The following is a 21,373-nucleotide window of genomic DNA, read 5'->3' as shown; positions in this document are numbered from 1 at the left end:
TATCAAGCACAGCAATTAATTAGCACAATTAAAGCATTTAAGCAAACATAAAATGCAGATAAACTAACATTCATGCAGTAGCAATTATAAAGCACTAAAAGTAATTCAAGCATTAAGAACACAAAATAAAAAATTATGCCAAATAATTTAAAAGCCAGAGTATACATGATAAATAAATAAACTGATTTACAGCTCATTGAGATCTGCAGGAGGAACACTGACACGAACTGCCCTCCCAATTACCAACCAAACTTTTAAACTGACCCAATGGCATTTCTAAAAGAGTAATTACATTTTTTAATTTCAATAAGTTCATGTAGATATAATGGACATTGTTTATTAATAATTTTATATACCTCTATTATATTTTTAACATTATATTGTATATTCGTTACTTCAAAAAGCTAAAAATACTTACATCCAAGAATTTCTAATGTAGTCATTTCTTCATCATCTTTCATGTTTGAAAACATAACTGAAAATAAATACAAAATTAAATAAATAATATCTAAAGAAATGATTGTTACAAATGTAGGATAGAGTTTCCAAGATTTTATACATTATAAGAAGAAGAAAAAAAAACAGAAAACAGTAAGTTTTCCATGTTGTAAGTTATTGATTTATTATAGTATGCATTCTCAAGAAACAAGAATTAATAAAAAAAAATTCATTAAAACATGTAGAAAAAAATCAATGTTTAAAATTACCTGTATCAGTCATCAGTTCATTGTCAGTAGTACTCCCACTTGTGTCGGATAAAGACTTAGAAGTTGGTTTAGTAATCTGTGAAAGAAAAAATAATAATAAAGAAATATGATTTTATATATTCTTAAATTTTACAGATGGAGGAATTATACAAGAAAAGTACAGATGTAGTGGTAAGTATAAATTTGCATGTTCTTTCATTTTTATTGAAAACTATATATAGATAAGCAAATATTTTTCCAAATCTATATGTTATTTACTATTGGTTGTAAATGTCAACGTTAACAAATTAAATATGTTAATAGTATACAAGTAAAGTTAATTTTCTTCTTATAATTGTTATATTTTTATTCGGATCCTTTTATTCTAAACCTATACATGTACATGTTTATTTTTAGATGATAGACCTCACTAATGAAAATAATATGGGAAACCAAGAGAGAAATGTAGGTATACATTTAACTTACTTTAAGTTATATAGTGTTAACAATATTACTAAGAAAGAGTTAAAAGTAAACATATTTTATAAAGTATATTATTTTTAAGTGTAGTTTTCTTTTTTACAATTTCTTTACAATATAAATGTTTAATACAATATAGGTAATAGTTTTACTTTTTATTCTACAGTGTAAAAAAAGAAATGTGATTGAAATCAGTTCTGAGGAAGATGATAAGAAAGATGATGTAAGTGTTAGAAATAATCCTTGCATGTTTAATCTTATAAGAGAAAGGGAGTTATCAGGAAGGATGAAAAAACTTCTAATTAGATGAAGAAAAAAAAGGTATATAAACTTTGTTATGACGAAATTCATTGTTATTGATAACGTTTGAAGTTTAATCATGATGTAATTAATATTTCTTTCATCAACATCTACGAAGATTCATGTCATTTCTAGAAATGTTAAAATAATCTTGTCACGTGACTGAGATATGGAATGAATATTCATGTATGCAAATTTTTTTATGGGGTTAACTGTTGACATTTAAATCAAATGAACGTAAACTTACTGTACACATTTTCCCATCTATCATCATCAGATCATGATTTAATTCACCGCACAAATTCATTGATTTTTCTAACATGATGGTTACATGGTTGGTAAATACAACATCTTCTAGCTGTGTTTTACTCTTTATGTTGTTGAAACGAATGTTCTCTATATCATCAGTCACCTCTCCCCGAAATCTCTCTTCTGTTTCCCTTGAACAATCTAACAAATCTTCCACTCTGTAACAAGATGATAAATGTATATCACTTTCCACAATCATTACACTCCCTACACAAAACAACAAACACAAAATCAAAGTAGCAGCCATTTTTTCTTCCTTTTTTCTCGATTACGTATGATATCACGTGATTAGATATTTTAGTATAGTGTTGATTTTGGTAAAGTGATGATTTTAGTTATTAAATAATTATTTTTTCTTATCTTTTTTCAGAATATGGAAGTGGATTATAACACTAGGATTAGAAAAAAGAAAACATTAAAGAAAACATCAAAGAAAATCAATAGATTATGAATGTCTTAGAAGAAAACCAGGAACTTGTGTGATGTGTATATATGGGAACTTGTGTGTTATATACATATGAACTTAATTTGACTGTATATATGGGAACTTGTGTGTTATATACATATGAACTTAATTTGACTGTATATATGTGTTTTATAAGAGTTAGATAAAATCTTTTCTACTAATAAATTATAAAAACACATATAAATTATTCTTTTGTTTTTCTTATTTAATGATATAGTGGGAGTGTGTGGTTTTGCGTTTGTTTGTTTGTTTGTTTGTTTGTTTTTTTTGTTTTGTTTTTTTTTTGTTTTTTTAAGTAAAGTTTCACATAAGAACTAAGAAAAATTAAAAAGATGTAAATATTTACATTCCTTAATAAATTTTATCTGTGAAATCAAGGATATGTGAAACTTTACTTAAAAAAAGAAAAAAATGTTGTATGCATTCAGTTCAAATTGTGTTAAGTATGAATGAGGAACTAGATACTCTCCTGAGTAAATATTATTATGATGTGGGTGGACCAGCTGCATATGCCTCTGCTGAAAAACTGTATCATATCGTGAATGCAGATGGTAAAAAAGTTAGTCGGTATAAAATAAGACGGTGGTTGAATTCACAAGATAATTACAGTTTACAAAAAACACCTCGTCGTTCATTTAAAAGAATAAGAGTGTATACCACCGGGTTGAATAATTTGTGGGGTGCTGATTTAATGGATCTAAAACAATTTTCCTTAGAAAATGAAAATTACAAATACGTGTTAGTTGTTGTTGATTGTTTTTCACGATACCTTTGGTTACAACCACTGAAAAATAAAACAGGAAACGAAGTCACATCAGCATTTAAAAAGATATTCAGTGAGGCAAAACCGCAAAAAATTCGAACTGATAAGGGACAAGAATTTCTAGCCAAAAAGACACAGTTGTTATTTAAAAGTACCGGTGTTCGACATTTTTCAGCTCAGAATGAAATTCATGCAAATTACGCTGAAAGGGTTCTACAAACTATTAAAAACAAAATGTTTCGCTTTTTCACAAAGAATAGAACACATAAATATATTAACAACTTACAAAATTATAATGGTACTCCACATAGAAGTTTACAAAACATTGCACCTAAAGACGTTAATCCACACAACGAAAGTGATATCTGGGGGGAGATGTATTTAAGTAAAACAGAGAAAAAAACAAAAGAAATAAAAGTACAAACAAACAAAAAGAGGAAAAAACAATACAAGTATAAAATAGGTTCTTTAGTTCGACTGTCAAATATAGCTCATATTTTTGATCGATCTTATAGCCAAAGATGGACTGAAGAGATATTCAAAGTGGTGCAAAGATTTAGACAACAAAATATCGATCTTTACAGGGTTTCAAATATAAAAGGAGATGAATTTATAAGGGGGACCTTTTATGTTAGTGAGCTCCAACGAGTAGAGAAAGATGAAAATAGTCTTTGGATAATTGAAAAAATTATAAAGAAGAGAAAAAGACGAGGAAAAACTGAGTACTTGGTTCGTTTTCAAGGGTGGCCTCTTTCGTACGACGAATACATACCAGAAGAACAAATTCAATCCTTATCATAATGGAACATATAATTTTCATTCGAAGTGATCAATCAGATGCATATTACCCTAATAATTCACCATTCAAGTTCAAAGTGTGTTTAAATGAAGTTTTACAATTACAAGGTGAATGGAAACTGGGGATGTTAGATATTTACATTGATCAAAAAGCTACAAAAAAGAACAATCATCAATTATACTTGTTTTGTGATGTATGTAGTGGAGTAAATGTTTTCCCTAACATACAGTATTCTCTTTTGAGAAGAATATTTCCCACGGATATGAGTACATGGAATTATATTTTTTCTTTTCCAATTTTTTTACCAATAAAGAAAAACGAAATTCAAGTCATAGAATTTCTTATAAAAGACGAACACGGAGAAATCGCTTCATTTTTGAAGAATAATTTGTCGTTTACACTACAATTTATACCAAGCTTATTTTAGCATAGATATGTCGAACATTGATAAACTGTACATTCCCAATGTTGATCTATCATGTCTATGGTCTAGATATTATCAGAATGTAATTAATGGACAATCCAATGCTTACGTAGGTCATATGAAATCTGGATATAACAAAGGATCGCAATCGGGATCATTTATGATTCCAATTTCGAATAAATCTCATCCTATTCGTACAGAAAAAGAAAAAAACTTCGAGGTGCGTTTAGTATCACATAGTGAACAAATTGTAAATCAAGCAAAAGAAGAGATAAAAACTAACGGTGAGAGTATAAATAAAACGGACAGAAAGAGAAAATATCATCATTCACCACAAAGCAGAGGAGGTGAAAAGAAGACGAAGAAATTGAAAAAGATAAAACTGTTAAAAAACGTAAAAGGGATATTTTTTCATCATAATGTCCTTGTTAACAAAAGATAATTTTATTGAAGCACAACCCTCAGAGTTACAGATTTTTGAGATACCTCCATATCAAGTAGGTGTTGAAAGTATAACATACGAGGAATGTAGACCTGTTAGTCAAATAACCGTTTACAATCCTATAGAATTCGATTTATGTGCAAACAATGGTATGGACTATATTGATCTTAAAAGATCAAAACTATACGTGAAATTAAAAGTGAAAAAAGCAAATGGTGAGGATTTACAAGATGGCGATACGGTAGGACCTGTGAACTTATTTTTACAGTCGCTTTGGTCGCAATTGGATGTTTATATACAAGGATAAATCGTAACGTCTAGTAATACGTATTACCCGTATAAATGTATGATGAAAACGTTACTACTGTATGGGCAGGACGCAAAGAGTACACAATTATCTTCTAGTCTATACTTAGAAGATAGATATGGTCACATGGATGAAATATCGACAAACACTGGACTGTATGAACGCAGAAAATTTATTTCTAATTCACAAACATTAGAAATGGAGGGACCAATTTTTTCAGATATCTTTGAGATGGATAGATACATGTTATCCCTTAAACTAAAACTATACCGCAACGATCCAAGTTTTTGTTTGATGTCTGGAGAAATTGATACCAACTACCATATTTCTTTGGAAGATGTCGTGATCAAGCTTTGCAAGATCAGACCTAACCCAGCTTTAATTGTCGCTCATTCAGAAGCTTTAAAGACAACAAATGCTAAGTATCCTTTCACAAAAACTATGATGAAAAATTTTACAATCATGCAAGGAAGCACCTCGTTAATCGTAGAAAATGTTTTCCAAGATGTGAAACCGAAAAGTATTGTGCTCGGATTGGTTTCTTCAACTGCTATGTCTGGAGCATATACAAACAAGAATGTGTCCAAAGTACACGGATGCCCCACTCACACTATCATTTTCCATGTTCAATGGACCATGAAATTGGATAAAAAATATAATTAGGCATTAAAATTAGAAAGATAATATCATAGGGAACATGTGTACTAAGTTTCAAGTTGATTGGACTTCAACTTCATCAAAAACTACCTTGACCAAAAACTTTAACCTGAAACATGCACTTTCATTTTCTATGTTCAGTGGACCGTGAAATTGGGGTCAAAAGTTTAATTTGGCTTTAAAATTAGAAAGATCATATCATAAGGAACATGTGTACTAAGTTTCAAGTTGATTGGACTTCAACTTCATCAAAAACTACCTTGACCAAAAACTTTAACCTGAAAAACTTTAACCTGAAACATGCACTTTCATTTTCTATGTTCAGTGGACCGTGAAATTGGGGTCAAAAGTTTAATTTGGCTTTAAAATTAGAAAGATCATATCATAAGGAACATGTGTACTAAGTTTCAAGTTGATTGGACTTCAACTTCATCAAAAACTACCTTGACCAAAAACTTTAACCTGAAAAACTTTAACCTGAAACATGCACTTTCATTTTCTATGTTCAGTGGACCGTGAAAATGGGGTTAAATCTCTAATTTGGAATTAAAATTAGAAAGATCATATCATACAGAACATATATACTAAGTTTCAAGTTGATTAGACTCCAACTTCATCAAAAACTACCTCGACCAAAAACTTTAACCTGAAGCGGGACAGACGGACGAACGGACGAACGAACGGACGAACGGACGCACAGACCAGAAAACATAATGCCCATAAATGGGGCATAAAAACCCATTCAACTTGATGAATTATGATTTAAAACAGGTGACTTTTTTTGTGACGGAATACCAGTTGATGGCATACCACTCAAACTTGATTTCAACGAGAATAGTGGTGCAACGAACGTTTCCCCTTATGTTAAAATGTTCGAAACACGAGGCAAGTGGATGTTGGATACGGGGAATGAAATAACATGGGCTGAATTCAACAATGGATATACACTTCTATGCTTCAACTTAGAACCATTCTTTTCGGATACCAAATATCTTTCACTACTGAAGCAGGGAAAAATACGTTTGGAATGTCAGTTCGGTACGCCATTACCAGAAACAGCTGCCTTACTGATTTTAGCTGAAAACTATGGATACTTTGAAATAACTGAGAATCGACAAATAAAGATTGAACACTAACATTCCCATGTAAATTGAACTTATCATGACTATAACTGTTTGTTTTTATTGTGTACATCTATCTTTTTTGTAATGTGTGTTTTACTAATAAATATATTCAAATAAACGAAAACAAACAACTACGTTCATATATACATTATGTTTTATTTCAATCAGACAGGATTAAAAAAAAAAAACAGGAATAAAGAAAATATATATGTAAAATACAACACATGAAAAAAGTAACCCAATTACCCTTAAACATACTAACGAAAACTATATACAATAAGTTTTAATAAAAAATATGATGCATCTACAACATCCCTCACTATATGTAAAAATCATATTTAAATCACCACAAATTTTGATATACAAAAAAAAAATCCCCACTTCGTTCTCTTGTTATAAATACAAAAAGACTAGAGGCTCTAAAGAGCCTGTGTCGCTCACCTTGGTCTATGTGACTATTATAAAACAAAGGAAGCAGATGGATTCATGACAAAATTGTATTTTGGTGATGGTGATGTGTTTGTACATCTCACTTTACTGAACATCCTTGCTGCTTACAATTATCTCTATCTATAATGAACTTGACCCAGTAGTTTCAGTGGAAAATGTTAGTAAAAATTTACAAATTTTATAAAAATTGTTGAAAATTGACTATAAAGGACAATAACTCCTTAGAGGGTCAATTGACCATTTCGGTCATGTTGACTTATTTGTAAATCTTACTTTGCTGAACATTATTGCTGTTTACAGTTTATCTCTATCTATAATAATATTCAAGACAATAACCAAAAACAGCAAAATTTCCTTAAAATTACCAATTCAGGGGCAGCAACCCAACAACGGGTTGTCCAATTCATCTGAAAATTTCGGGGCAGATAGATCTTGACCTGATAAACAATTTAACCACGTGTCAGATTTGCTCTTAACGCTTTGGTTTTTTAGTTATAAGCCAAAAACTGCATTTTACCACTATGTTCTATTTTTAGCCATGGCGGCCATCTTGGTTGGACAGCCGGGTCATCGGACACATTTTTTAAACTAGATACCCCAAAGATGATTGTGGATAAGTTTGGATTAATTTGGCCCAGTACTTTCAGAGGAGAAGATTTTTGTAAAAGATTACTAAGATTTACGAAAAATGGTTAAAAATTGACTATAAAGGGCAATAACTCCTATATGGGTCAACTGACCATTTCCGTCATGTTGACTTATTTGTAAATCTTACTTTGCTGAACATTATTGCTGTTTACAGTTTATTTCTATCTATAACAATTTTCAAGATAATAACCAAAAACAGTAAAATTTCCTTAAAATTACCAATTCAGGGGCAGGAACCCAACAACGGGTTGTCCGATTTATCTGAAAATTTCAGGGCAGATAGATCTTGACCTGATAAACAATTCAACCCCATGTCAGATTTGCTCTAAACGCTTTGGTTTTTGAGTTATAAGCCAAAAACTGCATTTTACCCCTAGTTCTATTTTTAGCCATGGTTGAATGGCCGGGTCATCGGACACATTTTTAAAACTAGATACCCCAAAGATGATTGTGGATAAGTTTGGATTAATTTGGCCCAGTAGTTTCAGAGGAGAAGATTTTTGTAAAAGATTACTAAGATTTAGGAAAAATTGTTAAAAATTGACTTTAAAGGGCAATAACTCCTAACGGGGTCAACTGACCATTTCGGTCTTGTTGACTAATTTGTAAATCTTACTTTGCTGAACATAATGGCTGTTTACATGTTATATCTATCTATAATAATATACAAGGTAATAACCAAAAACAGCAAAATTTCCTTAAAATTACCAATTCAGGGGCAGCAACCCAACAACAGGTTGTCAGATTCCTCTGAAAATTTCAGGGTAGATAGATCTTGACCTGATAAACAATTTTACAAAATGTCAGATTTGCTCTAAATGCTTTGGTTTTTAAGTTATAAGCCAAAAACTGCATTTTACCCCTATGTTCTAATTTTAGCAGTGGCGGCCATCTTGGTTGTTTGGCCGGCTCACCGGATACATTTTTTAAAATAGATAGCCCAAAGATAATTGTGGCCAAGTTTGGATTAATTTGGCCCAGTACTTTCAGAGGAGAAGATTTTTGTAAAAGATTACTAAGATTTACGAAAAGTGGTTAAAATTGACTATAAAGGGCAATAACTGCTAAAGGGGTCAACTGACCATTTTGGTCATGTTGACTTATTTGTAAATCTTACTTTGCTGAACATTATTGCTGTTTACAGTTTATCTCTATCTATAATAATATTCAAGATAATAACCAAAAACAGCAAAAATTCCCTAAAATTACCAATTCAGGGGCAGCAACCCAACAACGGGTTGTCGGATTCATCTGAAAATTTCAGGGCAGATAGATCTTGACCTGATAAACATTTTTACCCCAGTCAGATTTGCTCTAAATGCTTTGGTTTTTGAGTTATAAGCCAAAAACTGCATTTTACCCCTATGTTCTATTTTTAGCCATGGCGGCCATCTTGGTTGGTTGGCGGGGTCACCCCACACATTTTTTAAACTAGATACCCCAATGATGATTGTGGCCAAGTTTGGTTTAATTTGGCCCAGCAGTTTCAGAGGAGAAGATTTTTGTAAAAGTTAACGACGACGGACGACGGACGACGGACGACGACGGACGCCGGACGCAAAGTGATGGGAAAAGCTCACTTGGCCCTTCGGGCCAGGTGAGCTAAAAAAACAAAACAAAACGAAACAAACAAACCCCCCCCCCAAAAAAAAAAATTAATGAATATTTAAATTTATAATTAAATACATATAAACAATAACCCTCAAATAAACAAATAATTTCATCCCTCACTATATATTAAATTAGTATTTAAATCACCACAAATCTTGATTTAGAAAAAAAAAATCAACAAAATAATATCACAAATAAGAATTGAAATGTCTTTAAACGTTTTACATGATGAATGTTTATATGTTATCTTTATGTCCAAAGGCTCTCGTTGTCACACCATCATTTAAAATCCATCTTTTATCATCAAAAGGAACTAATGATTTTTTATTAATAGTTTTGGAATATAAAACATGGCTTTCGCTTCTTATAATATTCATTTCAGAACGTGTAACAGTTTTATCGAAAAGACAATTTTTATACATTTCATGTTTAAGTTTTCTGGATGCAGTTTTTGTTACTCCTTTTGCAGTATGTTTTTCTCCACCTTCAAAAGAAAATGAATACATCTTCGATCTCAGTCCGACAAATTCACTTATTGGGGTTCCACTTGTTTCATCCTTGAATTTACCTATTACTTTTTTATTTTCGATATCATGTAAAAAATGTTGTGGTGGATAATCACTCGTATCGTACATATCTTGATATTGATGCATATCTTCATACACATCTTCCGTTTCAACGTGATATAAAAAGCTATCAGTATCAGAAAAACACACACGAATTTTATCACCATACAGAGATTTCATATGGTTATAATGAAAATCGTACATCAAAAACTTGGATAAGTCTAAAATGCAAAAACCTACATATATTGGTTGTTTCATTAAAACATTCACACGTTTTTTCTCTACTGCCACCAAATTTTCGTTAAATATTTTGCAAGATGTGTAGGATGGTTTCGCTGTTTCTTTATTAAGTTTCTCTTCCGTGTGACAAAGTTTTACATCTTTATGCTTGCGTGTATTGAGGAGAGTTCGACCAAAAATTGAATTATTCATCAGCTTATATAAACATTTTTCAAATTCATTCTTTGCATTTTCCCTTTTTTCTGTGTTAAAGTCTATATACTTCTTCAACCAGGGACATTGTTTAAACTTGAGTACTCTATGTATCTTTTTGATCTTCAATCCTAACTCTACGTTAAGTTGTAAGTTTCTATAATGCACTATGTACTTTCCCTTGTCGTATAGGTTAGGAACGAGTTTTTCAATCTTTGTTAAACATTGTTTTCCAGTTAAATTTTGCAATAATTCCTTTGAATACGGAGATAAATGTTCTACTTGAATATGCTTTCTTTCTGGAGCTAAGGGAAAATCCGAATGAGAAGAATGAAGTGACGTAGGATATTCAAGGTCAACTTCGAAAATGTATCCGTCTGAACCGTCAGCTTTTGATTTTGTGATATCTAATTTTATTTTCTCCTCCTCGGTAACCCAGTTGAAGTGACCATACGGAAGACATTGAGACATACTCCAACCGTATAAATTGTTTGCGTCTAAATAAGATATATAGGAAGAAGGTTCAGTTGGTTCATACGTATCGAATAAGTATGGATTGTTTGCTTTAGCATATCGATGAAAAATACTAGATACACCGCCTCGTATTCCCTTCTCTACAAACAACATCATATCTATATCATTGATTAAATAGAGTACAATTCCAGTTTTCTTCAACATGGCACTCCAACTAAATCCGGGGGTGGTGAAATAATGACACGGATCTAAATCATAGTCGTGTAAAGAAATGTCTCTAAATTTTTCAAAAACATCTGCCAATAGAGCTAAATCCATTTTAAGATACACATCGGAGTATTCCCCTAATGTTTTTACTTTCAGTTTGTCCCACACTGTTTGCGCAAATTGATAATCTTCATCAGATATGTGAGTGTCTCCTAATTTGTTAAAAAAATCTTCTTTGGATGGTAAACAAGGGTTTTCCAATTTCTGCTCGGTATCGATATAATCATTGGGGAATACTCCTTTTCGTAGCAATAGAGAAAATACATCTGGATCCGGAAAGGTTTAGATAAGTAATTGAAATGTTTTTGTCCTTCGTCAGCTAGATTTTTTGTTAAAGTTGCCAGTGAACTGTTTAAAAATTGCAAAGAATCGATAAAACGAAGATTTCCTATAGAAAATGACATATATTTTTCTTTGTTGTGTGGAATAACAGTGATTTCTTGTTCCTTAAACTTTCCTATTTTACTCATGATGAGATTTGCATCAAATCCTTTCAAATTATGAATAACAACTGGTATAAATTTCGGTATTTTGATCTGTAAATTACAGTTATTACAAGAAATGCCACGAATGGACCCAGTCACGTGATCGTGTTCTTTGACTTTGTAATTTTTGCTGCTGAAAGCTTTTTTACATACATAACATTTTTTGGCATATTTGTAGTCTAGTTTATCATACTCAGTTATTATCATTGGTTCGATGCGGCTAAGTATGTCTCTAATTTCTTTCTCCTCTTCAAGAAGATGACGGATAAAGTTCTCCACAACATCAGGTCCACGGTATATGACGGGTGGTTTGTCGTATCGCTTATCAATTGACACTCTTTGATATCCAAAACTGTAAGGTTCCATTTGTTGGTATGTAGTTGTACTTGACATGTTTGGATTCGGATGACAAGTATCGACTTTCCTTGTTAAACACTCAAAATCAGCATAGATTACAAACGGAATTCGGGCGGTTTTTGCATATTCTTTGAATTCCAGAACTTCTCCCTCCTTGGGAAGTGTAATTTTCTGAAAATCAAATTTTCCACAGTCTGCTTTATGCCTCTCTAGTTTGCATTTATCAGTAAAACCTTGCAAACAAAGATAACAAAAAAAATGTTCTTCGCGATGTTTCTTTGTTCTCGATAAAAACCTGTTAAAGTTGTTTATCAGCATATAGTGACTTTTGTTGTTTTCCTTAAAATATAACATGTTCACATGATGACAAAAGGTTTTCTTTGTGGTGTATAACGGGTAGATTTCTCCTTCTTCGTATCCAAAAATGTTAACTGAGATAGTGTTATTCTGTTTTTCGAATTGCGATATTTGAGATAACGGAGTTGGATACTCGATACCAGTCATGTTAACCGAGTTAACAAATGGAACATAATTCTCTACGTTTTCTGGATTTCGTTGAAAGTTGTGCATACTGGAAAGAACAGTCCATAAAAAACATTTGTTGTCCAAGTTCTGAATGTTGAGTATACAGTTTGATCTTTTGAGTGATGTTGGTAGTTCCAAATAACTACCTCCTTTTAACGGTTTGTACTTTGTGACGCACAGGTCGAGTTGTAAAACCTCTTCAAGTTGCCATCCACTCCCATTCTTGATGAATTCTTCGAAAGAAATGAATACTTTTTGAAATCCTTTATTCAACTCGTGAGGTATTTCACTAGCACCAGATTGTACAATGGTACTCACTTTACTATTGAAATGCGGTTCAGCTTCATCGTATTTTCCATCTGGTGAATATTTAATCATTCTTACATGTACTCATATAAAACTTTATATTGTTTTTAAGTAGCCTGTCCTCTAATATTTGCGCAATATCCACTTGTTTTTCTTTGAAAAATAACATCAAGTCATATCTTTCGTCATTGTTGCTGGGTTGTAATTGAATATTTTCCACACCATCGTTCAGAGCTGTTGTTGTCAACGATCTTTTCTCTCTTGCATTGCGTACTCGTTCCTCGGGAAGTTGGTCAACATCTTCTATCCTCTGGCGTTTACGTGGGGGTTGTACATTGTCTTCCTTCTGTGCATTTTTCTTTACATTATGTTTTCCCTGCATATGTGTAGATAAAACATCTTTCCTTTTTGTGGTGAAACCACAATGTTCACATTCATAATTTGTATTCGAATGGTTCTGTTGGTGTCGAATTAAAACATCTTTTCTTGCATACTTCTTTCCACATGTTCGACACTAAAAATTTGTTGCATTATCTTTATCTGTTACATTGTCATCTTTTCCCGCAGGAGTTTGATCAAGTTGTTTTTCTGTTGGATTTTGTTGTTTAACTAAATGTAGAACTGCATTAAAGTCCTGTGGTGTCAGCTGTTGTAACTTCTGTAACACATCATGTGGAATAACTTTTACCAGTTGGTCAATCATATGTTGGTTATAATTTTCCATCTTGAATGAATGATTGAAACTAGTTTACATTGCAATATATACTAAGGGGTTTAAACGTGGATGTATCAACGTGTATGCCACGTTTACAAGATAATACGTAGGAGGGTAGGGAGGGATTAAAAAAACATGTCCGTTAATTTTTCCCCTCATCGGATTTTAACCAGGATGTTAAGTACAAGTTAAGAAGATTAAGAGATTAATCCACTTCAGTTAAGAGGATTATAACCAGGATGTTAGGTAGCAGTTAAGAGGATTAGGAGATTAATCCACTTGAGTTAAGAGGATTATAACCCGGATGTTAAGTAGCAGTTAAGAGGATTAAGAGATTAACCCACTTCAGTTAAGAGGATTATAACCCGGATGTTAAGTAGCAGTTAAGAGGATTAAGAGATTATAGACCGGATTTAACGTCATAGTTAAGAGGATTAGCTGTCATGTCACTTCCTGTGGTGGAATTGTGGCGGACTGACCCCATTTCATACTACTGCTGTCTCTTCAAATCTTTCAGAACAATTTACATAATCATAACAGTATTCGTTTTTCTGTAGCAAAAGTTTAGCGTGTTCGTCATTGGGGAAAGCTTTTCGAAATTGTTTGAAATTTTTAAAACCGTCTGCCGCTAAATTGGCAATTAACGTCTCCAAAGAGCTACTCACGCACTGGTATGTGTCTAAAAACCTCAGTTGTCCAACAGAAAAGGACACATATTTCTCCATATTGTTTGGTATACATGTTAATTTTTTGTCCTTGAATTTACCAGCTTCCGACAGCAAAAGGTGTGCATCAAAGTTCCGCAAATTATGAAAATAGACCGGAATGAAATTTGGATTTTTCAACATCAAGTTGCATCTCTGACAGGCTGCCCCTCTGTAATTGCTATACTTTTGTGATTCGTTATCTTCGTTTATACCTAAATGGTCGTGGTCACGAACTTTGATTATTTTGCCTGAAAATGGTTGATTGCATACATAACAGTTTGTAGCATTTTGAAATTGCGTTTCGGTTTCCACACTCATAATTAACTCCTCATAAATGTTCCTCAATATATCATCTATGTATTCTTCCTCTGTAAATATATTTTCAAAAAAGTGTTCGACTGCGTTCTCTCCTCTGTACACAACGGCTGGCTTGGAATATCTATCATTTGAACTGACCACAACGTAGGAGTAACCACATGGAACAAATTTTGTTTTATGTGTTGTTGACGATTGATTTGGGTCTGGTTGACAAGTATCCATCTTTTTTGTAAAGCATTCAAAGTCTGCATAGATGACAAAAGGAACACGCATTTGTTTATGAAAGTCTCTAAATTCTAAAATGGCTTCTCCTTCTTTTGGATAAGTCACTTTTTGAAAATCAAACTTGTTACAATATAGTCTGTGTTCATTTAATAAGTCTTGTCTTATGAATCCGTGAAGACATCTTCTACAGTAAAACCGTTTGGTGTGAAATTTAGTCATTGATCCAAGGAAACGATCTAGATTTTTGATCCAACAGTAGTGAGTTTCCCCGTTCTGTGATAAATACAATAAATCGATCTCCCTATCTACATTTTCTAACTTTGTTAAATATAGTGGGAACACTTCTTCGTTTTGAAAGCCAAAAACATTGATTGAAATATTGTTTTGTTTCTCAAATTTCTCCATTTTTGTTAAAGACGCAGGATATTCAATATCGTTCATGTTCAATTCATTTTCGTGTGCCGTATAATGTGACTTCCGATATGGATTATATTCCATCGGATGTAGGGCTGCCAGTACAGACCATAGGAAACACTTTTAGTCAGCATTTCTAATGTTGATAATTCCACCAGTGGCCTTAATTTTGTATGGTAATTCCATATAATTTGAACCAGCTATGGGTGAGTATGGTAAAGTATGTGCTTCGAGGCATATAACTTTATTCAATATCCAGTTAGATCCCTTGTTGATAAATTCTTCCATTACTCTGTTAATCGTTTGGAAAGCTTCATTTAAATTATGATCATTACTCTCATTCTGAAGAGATATGGAACTTTTGCTGCGGAAATGTGGGTGAGCCTTTTCTTGTTGTCCATCATCAATATCTCGAACCATCTCCACTCGAGCATTTACATACCATTTGACATTTTTTTGTTTCTTTTGCTGAGATACTATTATTTCTTCAACATCAGTTTTCGTATTAGCCAAAAAACGTAATAAATCATATTTTTCATCACCAATAGGCATAAGGTCTACACGATTCACTGATTTGTTAATGGCGCTTTTCTTAAAACGAAACCGTTTACGTTTTATCTGACTGACAACTGGCTGCTCCGTTTTAGGCATTCTACCTCCTGTTTGGTTTAACGGATGATGGTTGGCAACATGGGTGAAGAAAGAATCAACATCATCAAAGGAGACATCACAGTGTCTACATGTAAGTTGCTTAGATAATTGTTTATCTTGTTTGTTTATTGTGCGCTGTCCAGAACACTTATTACCATGTTTGACTAAATTATGTTTTTGCGTAAACAATTTCCCACACACTAAACACTGAATTCTGATAAAATGTGAATTGATATGTCTGGTCAAATTTCTGTTGTATTTGAAAGTTTTACCACAAATATCACAATTTAACTTTGGTCTTTTGACATCAACATTTTCAGCACATGATTTCTTACGTTTGATTTTATTCTCAACCTCTATGGCTGCCTTCACCAACATACCATCATCAGATTCGTTAAAATGTAAATCATTGGTATGAACACCGCGGTGAGCCATGCTTTTCACTTTACACAAAATGATAACAGCTACCTAATTTCCTCAATTTAAATATACGTAACGATGTCACATGACATCTAAATTCGAAACGATAACCATTTCATCTGGTTTTTGTTTACTTTTCTCTTGCAGCATTGTTTTAAGGGGCATAGCGATATATGGTTTACTTTCCTCGTGTTGTGTAATTTTTCTCTTTTTGTTTGACTTCTTCAATTTTTCAGGTTGAAAGTCCTCTACTAACTGTTTACTTTCTAAGTCATCGATATTTTCTGGTTTATTTTTCGGCTGATCTTCATCTCGATTTTCTTTTTTTTCCGGCAATGTCTCTGGATTTTTTAATTGTTCATATCTCAGTTTAGGAATCAGAATCAGTTCGCGAGACATAATGGAGATATGTCTTTAGGAAAATAGGAAGCAGTCCTCTTATTTTTAATAAATATAATTTTCTCTGTTTATATGCTACTCCTTTGGAAACAATTTTACGTATGAGCTTCTTTTTCTTGGTCAGCAAAGTTTTATCAACACTTGATATGGAGCAAACTCCTTGCATCAGATTGTATATTATTTCAACCAACCATTCTAACTGTTCCTTGCTTAGTGATTTAATCGTTTGAGAACTTTGTTTTGCAGTAGCATTCAAAAGAAAATGTGCTAAATAGTCCTTCATTCTGCAGAGTGATAAACGATAGGTGTCTGCCCAACTCCACGATCTGTTGTCAACTGATATGTTTTGTCTGTATGTGGATTTAAATCAATAATTAATGGGCGATAGGCTACAGATGTCGCCTTCTTGTATGCATCTAAAAAGTATTTAGACTGTCCGGGAAAAATCTGCCTACCAAGAGTTTGAATTTGTAACTGATCTCTATAATTCCGAAATAAAACAAAGTAATGGCAATTGAGGGAGGCTGTTCTCATGGCTTTGCCTTTACAATACAAGTTATGTAGAATCTGAATCAAAGTGATTGAATTATGGTGAATTCCTACAGTTAAGAGATGAACCAGTTCTTTACTATCTGCAGATTCCACCATCAGGTCATCTAAAACAAGAACCTTATGCCCTTGTAAAGTCCCCCATTCTGACAAAACATCCATATGGGGGAAACCTTGAAAAAATTCAATGTTTGGTATTGCTGATTTCATTTCATCGAAAACTGACTGCCAAATACTGTAACAGTAAAATATCTTCGACGGTGGTACTTGAAACATACCATCTGCATTTTCAAGAAGGTTTTTGGTGTACATTGTTTTTCCTGAATTTGACGGACCAACAATGAATATTGATGTTGGACTCTGAAATTTGAGCAAACTTTCCTTCTCCCACCAGTCAACCATACTGTTCAAGTGAAAGAATAAAAATAGCTGAGAGACAAACTGTTTTATATGTAAAAAAAAGAGAGGCAACAACAACATATAAGCATTATTTTTTTTATTTTGATACAAGATTGATTCACAACATTACACACATTGTTCACACAGCAATGAAACCGATTGTCTATAAAACTGTACACAAAATTGTCATTCAATTGATAGTCTTCTGAAAACACATCTGTTATCTGTTGCATGGTAAATCCTCTCACACGACACATTAAATAAAACAAACAATATTGTCCACACACAACTGTGTCATCACCTTGTAGTCTTTTCTCGTTTGATTGTATGTTTGCATAATTCCGCATGAATTTGTTAAAATAAACAGTGAGTTCTATTTCTGAATACCCAAAAGAGTCAAATACTTCAAGACTGTTCTTTCTATTACAGAAAAAATGCTACCCAATGTCTTCCTGGTAAGGCTGCGATATCTGTATTGGCTATCACACCCATTCCTGGTAGTAGGTGAACTTGAGGCAGTTCATCAGATGAGGATACACCAAGAACAGATCGTTGTAAGTCAACATCTGAAACAATGGCACACTTCAGCTGGTAAGTATTCATTCTAAACTGATGTTTCTTTCTAAATTTATTTCAAAATAAGCTGGAAACTCTGCATACACAACACACGTGGACGCTTTCGGCAGTGGTGCATTAAAATTGACTTCTAGAGAACAAGTTCCTTGTTTCACTAAGTTTAAGTACTGTCCCTCGTCGCTGAAATTTGGTTCTATTTCAAAACAATATAAAGCATTTTCCTCCTGCTATATCATTTCTACTCAACTGATTTCCACTGTCTCTCATCCACTTGTTAATCACTCCAAACATACTATTAAAAGCAGGTAGTATAGTTCGACTCGTGGCTCCATAGTTTAACTGCATAATATTCCCACCTACAGGAACTTGGTTAAGTTTGAGTGTTATTTGACTAAGGTTGAAATGTTGAAAGCTGAATGGATTTAACGTATATGAACCACTAGAACTAGCGGACTCTGTAAAAGCTATAACACAACGAGTCGGTCGGAGTCCGTTGAACAAATTATTGTAATTGAAACTTAGACTCCCAGCAGGTATAGAAATAAGGCGCACTTCTGTTCTGGTATAGGGATATCTAGCATTTGTTGTTTGTAGTTTCTGCGCATGTGCCATAATAACAGCAGGGTTTAAACGTATTTTGCACACTTTTAACACTATGTCATCGATGATGACTTGAAAATTTGGATCTTTTTCACTTGTCATCAAAGCAAACTCAGGTCTTGAACGGTAAAGTTTAACATTAATAGCTACTTGATTCAGCATGTATCTGTCCAGACTACATTAATCATGAAATAACGGACCTTCTAAATCACACACTTGACTTTGAGTAAAATACTGAGCGCGATCGAATAAGGAAGAATTGCTACCATTTTCTACATCACTATCATCAAAATGTCCTGGTTGATCTTTTTTCCATAACTGGCTAGTCAGCTGAGATTTTTTTGCTTCAGATCCAAAAGATAAAAGAGTTTGTATCATTGCCTTGTATGGATAATGTGTGGTAGTTGATGTCACCAACTTATTTTGTAATGTTATATCAATCTGTGAGAACATAAAATGTAGAAAATTGTTAACTGGACCAACATGCTCAGTAGGTTTTAGACTGTCTCCATTAATATGTTTTATTCTCGCTTTTACATATAATTTTGTTTTTCTCAAATCTATATACTCTAGTGAATTTTGGGCTGCAATGTTAAATTCTACTGGCGCAGTTCCAGTTAGCTGTGCTGTTGACCTATGCTCATCATAATACACTAAATCAATCGCTGTCTGTGTTGGTGGTAATGAAAACAGATCCAAACCACTTGGTTGAGCTTCTTGGAACCCATCTAACGATAAAGCAGCCATTTACTTGAATATGTCTTTGAAGGTTTTCACAGAGCTTTGCAGTTTTTTCTTGTTGGTTTTTTCTTCGTATGTCTCTTCTTGTTTGATGCTTTGGTTGTCTTTCTTGACTTTTTGTGCTTAGTCAACTTTTTGGTGGTTTTACTGGGCTTTTTAGAGGTCTTGTTCATTCGACGTCTTTTGGGAGAATTGGCATCATAACCAGATGGTTTTCTTTTTAATGTCTTTTTCTCTCATTCAACCATGTCCTTGGCCATTTCATCCGTTTGATGGACGGGGGAGACAAATTGAATTTTTACTTTCTCATCAGAAGGGGTTTTGGTTGGTATGCCGATTGGTGTAAAGGATGACCTTGAGGTTCCAGTTAGAGACCCACCTCCGATTTGTTTTTTTTACCTTTGTTAGTATTGTGATGACCTTTTCTGTCTAGCTTCTCATAATAATTAATCCAGCTTCCTACATTTGGCACATACATCTTGTTCATGTTTAAAAGAATGGGAACGATTTGAAGTGTAGTGTTACCGTTGCAGGAATATCTAAAAATGAAGCTAGATTGTTGTCACCATCAGTTATATAAATATCAATATTATAGAGGTCATTTATTTTTACAGGAACATAATGCGGAACTTCGAAAATGTTTGACCAGTTTCCCATAGAGACTGCACTTAACCTTCGAAGAAGTGGCTTTTGTTCTCCATCGACAATAGATTCACCACAAATCTTAGAATACAGGTAAATGGATTCTGATTTAGATATGCTACTTGAAATGGCTGCTTCAACTAAGGCGACTCTCCAATTTCCATTTAAAAACACAGGTGAATTCAGTTGAGAAGAAAAAGTATATGCTTTGTTGTTTGGAAAATAGTATAGAGATTTTTCACTATTGAATGTTATGTAGATGCTCATCTTCAGAAGTCATTTGGATCTGTGATATCCTCTTCATTCAACCACTGATTATATTCATTTGGCCACCCTTCAAACTTAACTAACCACTGAACCCGTCCATTTCTCTTACGTTTTCGAATTTTTTTTCTACATACCACATAACATCTTCATCCTTGTTCACTTTAACCATCTCTGATTCATAAAATAATCCTTTTATGGAAGTTCCATCATACTCCTTTATTCTATAAACAGGTATAGCCTGCATTCGAAATCTTTGGCTAACTTTAAAAATTTATCTTGTGAAATGTTCATCATATGAACGGTCAAATAGCATAGAAATGTAAGAAATACGAACGAAGTCATTAGCCTTAAAGTGGTATGATCGAGGCTTTTTTTATGTTATTTTCTTTGGTTTTAAATACATATATGCCCATATATCTGCTTCGTTTGTTTTGCTGACGTCTTTTGGTTGGATATTGTTCAAGCTTCTATGTGGGGTAGAATTGTATACTTTAACAATATCTTGAAGTACATCCAAGTACCTATGATTTCTCCTCTCTGTGAAGTATCGATACATCATATTTTTCACAGTCTTGATAACTCTTTCAGCGTAGTTAGCCTTTGTTTCTGAATTCTGTGTGGTGAAATATTGTATACCTTCATTTTTCAGATATGATTTCATTATGTTGTTGTTAAATTCTTTTCCTTTATCAGTTCGAATCTTTTTACATTTTCTGTTACCAGCTAAAATTTTCTTCATTGCCTCGACTACAACTTTTGCTGATTTATTTTTCAGAACCTGAATCCGCAGATACTTTGAAAAGATATCCACGACGACTAATAGGTATCGAAACTGATCGTTTTCACTTGCAATGTTTGACATATCAGCGAGG

The 21,373-nt window shown here is 33.1% G+C and overlaps 1 protein-coding gene across 1 annotated transcript; it reads right to left on the bottom strand.

Moving 5' to 3' along the window:
• Positions 1 to 309: 309 nt before the first annotated feature.
• Positions 310 to 2,053, bottom strand: LOC143051378 (uncharacterized). Its single transcript, XM_076224303.1, has 3 exons — positions 1,714 to 2,053; positions 708 to 783; positions 310 to 475 (listed from the first exon to the last, which is right to left on the bottom strand). The coding sequence occupies exons 1-3, from the start codon at positions 2,020 to 2,022 to the stop codon at positions 405 to 407; spliced, it is 456 nt and encodes a 151-aa protein (XP_076080418.1). The 5' UTR covers positions 2,023 to 2,053; the 3' UTR covers positions 310 to 404.
• Positions 2,054 to 21,373: the final 19,320 nt, after the last annotated feature.

This window comes from Mytilus galloprovincialis, chromosome 11 (genome assembly GCF_965363235.1).
Source record: "Mytilus galloprovincialis chromosome 11, xbMytGall1.hap1.1, whole genome shotgun sequence".
Lineage (NCBI taxonomy): Eukaryota > Metazoa > Mollusca > Bivalvia > Mytilida > Mytilidae > Mytilus > Mytilus galloprovincialis.
Note: the sequence above shows the minus strand (reverse complement) of the source record. Positions and strands in the feature narration are given on the sequence as shown.